This window comes from Antrostomus carolinensis, unplaced genomic scaffold (assembly GCF_000700745.2).
Source record: "Antrostomus carolinensis isolate BGI_N321 unplaced genomic scaffold, ASM70074v2 scaffold11016, whole genome shotgun sequence".
In the NCBI taxonomy this organism is placed as follows: domain Eukaryota; kingdom Metazoa; phylum Chordata; class Aves; order Caprimulgiformes; family Caprimulgidae; genus Antrostomus; species Antrostomus carolinensis.
In genome coordinates this window covers 7,779-17,028 of record NW_010319791.1, presented here as the reverse complement: position 1 = coordinate 17,028, position 9,250 = coordinate 7,779, and the positions used below count along the sequence as shown (strand labels likewise).

Sequence of the window (9,250 nt, the reverse complement as noted above, 5' to 3'; positions counted from 1 at the left end):
CGCGGCATCCCCCCGGCATCTCCTGGTGGGGAGGGGGATGCGCGGCCCTTTGCAGGCACCGTGCGGGCTGTGCTGTGAGTTTGGGAGTGCGTGCTCCTTCTCAGAAACAGTTACACGCCTGACTTTGGGCATTTCCATGTGCACCTGAAGAACTAATGAAGTATTTTTGGCTTACGTCTTCCAGAGTCATGAAGAAGACGACAGGAAGGTAAGGAGGAGAGAGAAGAATCGAGTTGCTGCACAGAGGAGCAGGAAGAAGCAAACTCAGAAAGCAGATAAACTTCACGAGGTGAATGGGTACTCGGTGTTTTGCAGGCATGGCTGGAGTACCAAGCACGGGGCTTTACAATGAATGGCACTTGTTAAGCAGGTGTGGGCCTCTCTCCAGGTGAACCCAGCTCAGAGAGCTGTGGGTGTGGGGCACAGACAGGTGTGCTGCCGGGTGCCTGGTCAGGACCTCCCAGACACTGATGCTCATGTTGGACAGTGCAGCTCTGCCATGGGTGACTCTGCCAGGGGGAGAGAGATGTGGTCCTGCCCTCTCCTCACTCTCTCTCTTTTGCTGTTTCTGTGACCACCCAGTGAACCAGACCACAGGGCTCCTCTGGGCCAGAACAAACCCATTTTATTCTGGACGAGTGTTACGCTTGTCCTGTGCACTATGGCAGTGGACGAATGCTTGCTGCCTTATGAGGGAGGCGATGGAAGAGGAGATGACCATGCTGCCTAGTGGCAGTGCTGGCTTAAATCAATTCTAAAACTATGATGTGAGACAGAAATACCCAGCTGAAAAGGCTTCTTAGGAACTCCAAAACCTCCAAGTGTGAGAGCTCGGTTCAGTTAGCTGTTATACTTGTATGCTCTGGTAGATAACAGTGGGTGTTTCCAAAAAACCATGAAAGTGGCTGATTCTTCCAGAAACTCTTAAATACTTCTTCTCAATATCACAATGTGGTGTAGTTTTCTCTGGTCCCCAGTGCAAACACTGGAGGACAGGAATCCCCTTTCTCTGGTTTTGGATGTCACCTCACAACAGTGCTTTTGTTGTAGCCAGAGCTGTTGGGGTAAGCATTAGTTCTGCTGCTGCAATTGTGTCTGAGTCAGTTGTTCAGCTCTGGAGGTTCAGCACAGGCTCTTGTCTTTCTCAGTGTGGAAGGATCTGCTGGCAGTCAGCAGAGGCCAAGGGGGACAGCGTGGGGAGTTTTTGGCTTGGTTTTTCCCAGATCTCCTCTGAGTCAGCGCCTGAGAAAGCCAGGTGCAGGGTACTTCTGGAAAGGGGTGGCTTTTGTGGAATCATTTCTGGGCCCTGTGCCTTCCTGCAGCCTCTCTGATGTTCCTCCTGAACTTGAGGATCTTCCTCATGCTGGGAATCTTCATTCTCAGGCGTGCAGGCAGATCTGGTTGAACAGGAATTCATTCTTAGCAAGAAAAATTTGAGAGTCTTGTGTCTGAAAACACAACAGAACAATGGGAGAAGAACACTTACTCCAAAACTCAACCCCATCGGGTTTGAGGCAACAAGAGGTGGGCAGAGTCAGGGATGGACAACTTTGCTGGAGTTGGCTACCAAAATGTGTTAGGAGGACTGTGCCCGCTTTACTCTGTGCGTGAGAGAGGTGGTGCGTTGTGGAAGGGTGTGAAGGAGGGCAAGGGGATCCAAACTCCTGCGGCAAAGGGCAGCAGAGGCAATCCCAGGCTGCCCAGAGGAGCACTGCATGAGAGGCTCTCCCTGCTGCCCGGTAAACAGGCCTTTTAAGGCTTGTGTGGGCTTTGAAGTTTGCTCTGAAGCTTTCCCAGGGAGGTGTGATCGCGTGGGTGAGTGTTGAGCTCTAGGCCAGCAGTGAGGTGCAGACACCTGCAGGTTTTCTGTGGGCTGGCTCTGAATCTCTGGCTCTCTTCTCTTTGGGATGAAAAGGCTTGACAGCAGGGACACTTCAGATACGCATTTATCAAAAAATATGACACATGAATCTCACATCTGTCCCAGATGTATGCTGCAGAGCATCTCAAAACTCCCCTGCAGTTAATAGCAGCTTATTCATTGCCAGAGAAGCCTTAGCTCAAAAGCAGCCCAGGTCAGGGATAACCAAGGCAGTGGTCAGGCCTTCTGGTGACAAAGTGGGGCTGGGAACAAGCTGGCATGACGTTCCCATCTTTCTGCTCTTGAGTTCCTGGGCACCTGAGCAGGTGGCTACAAGCCCCGGCCAGCCTGGAGGACAGTGGCTGGCACTGGACACGTTGTGCTGGGTGTGCATCTCAGCTGGCCTTTCCCTGCACTGGCCTGGGGCAGGGGCTGCCCTTTCCTCACTGGCAATACCAGGCACTGGGTTTTCCTGGTACCTACCTGTGCTCGGTACTTTCGTTTTGTCTGCTCTGACAGTGCAGAGCTGCCCTGCTCTGCCCTTCCCAGGGGTGGAAGAGGCCACCACCAGGACACAGCCACCCATGCCTGCAGCGCTGGGCTGCTGGGGACCCCTGAGGACCAGCAGCCCCTCCTGATCTTTAGGGCCACAAAAGGAATCACAGCATGGTCGGGGCACAGGCCGTAAAGCACTTGCCCTGTTCCAGCACCCAGGCTATGTCTGTCTTTCCTTAGCGTTTTGCACATGGTAATAAGAAACTGGGTAGTTTTTCTACAGTTACATGAATATACTCAAGGTGGAAGCACTGAAAGGAACGTTTTGACTATAGTAGGCTTTTTTTTTTTCCCTCCTTCCAGGAATATGAGTCTCTCGAGCAAGAAAATACCTCCTTGAAAAGAGAAATCGGAAAGCTAACAGATGAAATGAAGCACTTAAGTGAAGTGTTGAAGGATCATGAAAAGATCTGTCCACTATTGCACTGCACCATGAACTTTGTGACCATACCAAGGCCTGATGCACTCGCCAGCTGCCTGCCAAGATGAGACCTCTCCCCGATCACCTTTAAATGTGATGTGTGAAAGTGCCATTAACAGGGGAGGTTTGAAGAACTGCCTACTTATGGTGCAGGTCTTCCATCGAAGAGGGCTGGACTTGACCATGCAGCAATTCTCCACATTGAAGTGTTACAGTCTTCTGAATCTCAGGAAACACCAGTATGGAAAAAAGACAAATTGAACTGCGACTTCTTATTTGGTAAAATCTTCAAGCCATGGTTTTGCATTCAGAAATGTCGAAGTGCGATGCAATCTGCCATTGTGCAATGGAATGTAGACAGGGAAACGTACCGACCTTGGGCTGTGATGTCTTTCTCCCACACGTGCACTGCCAGTAACCCTTTGTCACTTGTCATCCATGTATATCATGTTCTGGCTGCTGTTTTTTTTTTCTCTAAACGGGTTTCGTTAATAAAAGTGATGTCCCATCTTTATGACATTCTCCTCCTTCTTTAATAATCAATGTCTTCATAACATCTCTACTTTTTCTTTACTGGTCAAATCCAAAGTCTAATGCTGATCTTCCTGTCAGTTGTTTTATTATTTGCTTATCGCCTCTTCATTGGTTTCTCTTTTGAAGTGTGTGTAACAAATGAGTTTTCCCAGTCTTCATTTCTTTAATATTGCCAATCATCGGCCCTGCCAACATTAGTTCTTGGAATGTTTTATATCCTAAAATATGGCTTGGCCAATTTCTAGTGATGCTTGTCTGCTCTGTGTGGAAGAAAAACAAAAGAGAGTTTGTTGGTTCTACACGTTTTAAAGAGCAGATTTAAAAATTTACTGGTTTAATGCATCCATTGGGAATTAACAAATATCTTTATCCTTCATCTTGCATATTGCTTCTGGTAAATGATGTCCATGGATAGAATGAGTTTAGCTAAGCATTTTGTTCCATTTCCACACAGAAGATATTTGATGACTGCTTGCAAGAAAAACTTTACATTTTCTTTAACTTTTTTTTTTTTTCAAAAAGGAAGAATTATGACAATGTTAATGAGAAATATACAAAAAAATGTGGTTACTTTCTCTGAAGATTCTTAGTAGCATCAGGCTCTAGAAATGTGAATGCTGTAGCCTGGGATCCAGCAAAAATTGTTTTTCTCGCAGTATTTCCCAGTCAAAGAGCACCTTTGGATAATAAAAAGCTCCACCTCTTTGCCAACTCTCTCACTTCAGCATTTGGATTTTTTTCAGTTCAACTCATGGGATTAATTTCTCCCCTCACCAGGATCATAGTATCTATCTGCAGAATATTATCTGAAATGTCTAAAAGATTTTTTTTCTTTTCTGCTTCTTTAGTAGAATGGTGCATTGGTGAGCACTGCCAAGATAGAATTGGGGAAACTACACAGTCAACTCTGCCTTCTAAAGGGGCCTCTCATGCCCTTGTCTTAGGCTAGAAACTCAAGATAACAGGTGTGAGCTCTTGGCTTCTTTAAAAGTTTTCATTAGGTTGTCCCCAGGAGAATTTTCAGCATTTGCAGAAGCTATCTACAGCCTAAATGCAGTCTTCAAAGATTCTTATGGTCCTGTAAGAACTGAGTCATTCTGCAAAGAAAATCTGATGCAATCCCTGCCAAAGAAAATGAAAGTTTCAGGACACTTCAAAATATGCATTTTGGATAATGTCCTTGATACGATTCTGTGTTGCCACCCCTAAGAAAGGAAGCTATCTTAAGCATCTTCACCCACCCACCCACATTCCTTCAGGCCCTGGATATCACTGTGTAATTTGGGAAGAGCAGAGGTGGAACGGAGAAGGAGGAGCGTAGTAGAAATGAGCAACATTCACTCTGGGAAAATTCATTATAGCTTAGGATGCAGGGAGAGTGAGCAAGGATGTCTCACATCTTAACTAGTTATGTGCAACTGAGCTGAGGCTGGGCATGGAAAGTAGCTAGTTGAAGGTCAGGGATGGTGCAAAAGCATGGTCTCTCCTCTGGTGCCCCGCAGACCCTCAAAAATGGAAGGAAAGGTCAACCACCTTGTCCAAGACAGTCCATGCCATCAGAATCTTCCTAAGGATTTTGTCCCACAGGTGCTTTCTTCTAAAATAAGAGATCTAGTTCCCTGTGTAAAGTCCTCCTCACACATTTATTCTTCTAAACATCTGTCCAGAAACTGGCTCCAGCTTATCACTTTTTTAGTTCAAGATGTTTTGTACACTCTCCATGAGTAAGCACTACACTTGTTCTGCAGTGCAAGCTTTAGTCCGCTGTTTCTGCATTGGAGTTTATTGGTTTATTAACTGTGTAATGTCTATGCAGAGCATACATAGAAGGCAGCTGAATTCACAGCAACGTTGTGTACTGGCAACAGCAACCTAAGTCCAAGGTTATGCTGTTATTCCTTGGAAGGGCCAGGAGCCCTGCCGGGACCCTCGCTGCCACCAGTTCCTTCCCACAGCCGCAGGGTGTAGCTCCAGCCTGTGTGTTGTGTCCATTAGTAACAGTGGGCTCTGAACTCTCCGGGGCATGGGCTGCTTCTTCCTCCTGCGTCTGTTGCATCACTGCTTTTCCCAGCACTGTTTCCAAAGGGCCTTATGCATGATTCTTCTGTTTAACAGATTAACCAAGGTGTCTCTCACAAACAGGATACTGTGTGACTGATGTTCAAAGGCAACTGGGAACCCCAAGTAAAAGAAGTGAGCAAAATGAGCATCCCAATCCAAATAAACCAAATATTCTGAGGTATTTATAGAATTAATGTCATAACTGAATCATGGGTCGAAAGGGACAATGAACCATTAAAGCACAGGCTTACGTCTCCCTAAGCAAAGCACACACATACGGGCTGATTACACTCTTTGCAGGAACTGCTCAGAAGGGTATTGATTTACAGAGAGTTTCAAAACCAAAAGTATGTTCTGGAGCCTGGGATAATTGTTACATGAATAGGGAACCAGAAAGGAGAACAGAAAGGAAAAGGCCCATTTGTTAAGGAAGCAACAGAAAGTTCTTTTTCAAATCCAAACCTCTCCTTTTGCAGCAGGGCATTACACCATCACAAAAAAAGTTTCATACCTATATATATTGCTAAAATACCACTTGATGTATTCTAGCTTCAAAGAACTTCCAGTGAGTTTGACTTGCTCCTTAGCAATGTGCTCTGTATTACATTCACATGACTTCCAGACACAGGTATATAGGGAAAATCTTTTCTGTGTTCAGATGGTGGTTCACATGAGGAGTACTGTGAATTGCAGTCTTGTGTGTAGATGCATAATGGTAGCTGAGGGTTGCCAAGAAAGCTGGGCTTTGCCTCTTAGGTCCACAATGAAGGTTACAGTTTGCCTAGATTTGGTTAGCATGGGTTTCCTTTTTCTATTTTCTGGGACTCTAATGAAGAAGCAGAATGCTCAGTGCAAACTTACCCACAGATATAAGTATTCATTCCAGTAGCAGACTGGGTCCAATTCAGTTGTTTGTCTATTCATTTCGTTCAGTTGTTGTTGGGTCAGATTTAAACTGATCATATTTTGAAAAGATAATTTTAGCCTCCAAAGGTTAGAAAAATGAACAAAACCAAGTCAAGCTTCCCAAAACTGCTAGTGTGAGTATGAGAGATCAACTATTATGCCTCAAGAGAACTGATTAGAAAGTCCTGCTCCTTCCCAGTGCTGTTTTACATATATGTCTGTGAACATTTATAAGCATCTTCATGGACTCATCCAGAATCTTGACAAAAACACACCTTTTTGAAAACATATTTAAAACAGCCTAGTCTACAGACTTTCTGTTCTTTTCCCTGGTACCTTTTACTGTGTCTGCTGCTCCTGCTGTAATATCTGCAGATGTCATCTGTGTTAGCTACTCGTAGTAGCTTTTGTATTCTCTCACCATTTTATTTCAAATGCCTTTTGTTTTTCTTTTCCTTCTTCCTGTTTCCTTCTGTTCCTATGTAGCGTTGTGACAACATTGCTTAATGTTACCGGTATTAGAGGAACAAGGCTGATCTGTAGGAGCATATAGAAATTGAACTTCACTGTTGCACCCTGTATATGATTAAAGGTTTTTATGTGTGGCTAGTTTTGTCAGTTGAATATTAAGGAAGGTATCTGTGCAGTCTTTTAAAATATACTTAAAAGTGACATAACCTTTACTCTAGCCTATAAAACCCATACTGTTTCCTGTCCATAGATGAACGCTTTGCTGCATGGCATTTGGGGTTTCCATCTGTGAATCAGCCTAGAATATCTGCCTCAGTGAAAGTGATAGATAAAACAACCATTAAAAAAAAAAAAAATCCCTTTTCTCTTTTTCCCATCAGTGCGGTGATACAATTCCTGTCACAGGAAGGAAGTATGTCTGATAAGCAGGAGAAGTGGTGGGTTTATTTACTGTTACAAAGACTACTGTTATTCTCTTCATAGGAGGGTAGGAGTTTTTTGTGTGTAAACCCTGGGTTACTGTCAAGTGGTCACCGGAGAAACATTTCACATGTACATACAGCACGTGGTGTGGGCACACATCCATAAGAGAGTGAATGAATTTGGGTTAATTCTTTGCAGAAACGTGGGGTTTACGTTCACTTCACTGGAAGCAGAAACAGTCCTACAGCTGCCTCAGAGGACACGTGTCACTACGCTTACTAAACTTGGGTAATATTTAACTCAAGAATAGCTACAGGCTAACTTGAAGTGGGTAATTCTTAAGAAGGAAACCATAGTAACAATCACCCCTGGTATCACATACTCCTTTTCTGGTACTCATTCAGGTTTTTTCCTAGATAGTTCCTATGGAAAAAATCCATAACAATAGAGTAGGAATTTTTTCTCTCACTGTAGAATTTTTAAACCATGACATCAAATGTAAGGGACTGACTATTCTGGAAATAGATGTCACAGCTTTTGCAAATAACCTGTTCTCTACGAGTTAGGTGTTTGCTCTGCTCTAAGGGAATCATTACAGCTTTCTTTAGAAGTGGATAAACTAAACCACAAAGGGCTGTCTTGGTATAGAATGAAAACATTCATTTGAGGAGTTAGTACCGAATGACTACTGTGCTTCAATTTCACAGCTTATCTCATCTGAAGCAGCTTCTTCGTGTAGCCAAATAAAACACGTATCTAATGGGTGTGTTTGTTTTAAATCTGCATTGGAAGAGATTTTACAATATGTGTTTAGCAAGTTCTATAGACTGCCAGTATAGGTTGCTGCACTCATCTGGGTACTGTCCAATCAAGTCTACCACAGATCGTTTCCCTCAGTTCTGGATAGCTGTCTCCAATTATCTGGAAGAACTTTGTCCTTTAGCCGTCTCATAATGAACTTGTCATGTTTTCATTATTCTAAATTATTAAAATGTCAAAACTCTTGAGATTCTAAGCAAGGGTCATTAGTAATCTCTCTTGGGGGTAAACAAACTATTAAGGTTTGTCTTCCCATTGTAATGTAAATTTTGAGAATGCTAATTTGTTATCTGTCTTAGGTAAAATAATTGAGAATATGGAATAAGCAGGAAGACTCTGCTTAAATATTTGATGCACTTGATGCTACAAGATACAGTTACTTCACCTGGAGATTATGTAAAATAGTACAAGAATTGAAAAATAACCAGAGAACTAGCTGAAGGAAAATGGCAATAGTTTGTTTTGAAAAGGGAGCTATCAGACTAAAGAACAGTCTATAACTGGAGGTTCTCAAGGACTGATCGCAGACCACTCTGGCTTAGTATCTTTGTTAAAGACCTGGGCTACAAAGGAACCATTAGTACAGAAGAAGATTGAAATACCATGCAAAAGAAACCGCATGACCTTGCAGAAGAGAATAGAAATGCCATGATAATTAAGCACAGAATCATAGAATCTTAGAACAGCCTAGATTGGAAGGGACCTCAAAAGATCATCTGGTCCAACCTTTTGTGGGAAAAGGAACCTAGATGAGATTATCTAGAACCCTGTCATGATGCAAAGTATACAGTCACAGACTTGAAAACCTATTACCAAGAATATCTGTCACAAGGTGGAGACTCATCAATTGTAAATGACAATGGAATGAACAAGCAAAGGCATATTAGTCAGTAACCTACGCTGAGGCACCAATGCAGTGGGGCAACAAGGAAGTTAAGTAGGAACTCAGATGTGTAGTAGTGGGTTTATTTCTTTATTTGTGTTCTTAAAGAGAGAAATATCAATGTAATTATGCAAGGGCCTGGAAAACCTCATCTGCAGTTCTGCCTACATTTCTGCTCAACCCTGATAAAGAAAGATGAACCAAAACTAGTAAAAGTAGATTGAAGGGCTGCTAGGAAGATTAAGGGAATGAAGAACCTATTTTTTTGAGACTTTGTTTTAGACAAATAAAGTTTGAGAAGTGGTAGGATCACTGT

General features: G+C 43.3%; 1 protein-coding gene across 1 annotated transcript; it reads left to right on the top strand.

The window, feature by feature from the left end:
- Nucleotides 1-184: 184 nt before the first annotated feature.
- Nucleotides 185-2,905, top strand: BATF3 (basic leucine zipper ATF-like transcription factor 3; the record flags this gene model as incomplete). Its single annotated transcript, XM_010169388.1, has 2 exons — nucleotides 185-289; nucleotides 2,720-2,905. Coding segments are annotated over 2 exons (291 nt in total), but the record flags the coding sequence as incomplete, so codon positions are not given.
- Between the last annotated feature and the right edge of the window lie 6,345 nt (nucleotides 2,906-9,250).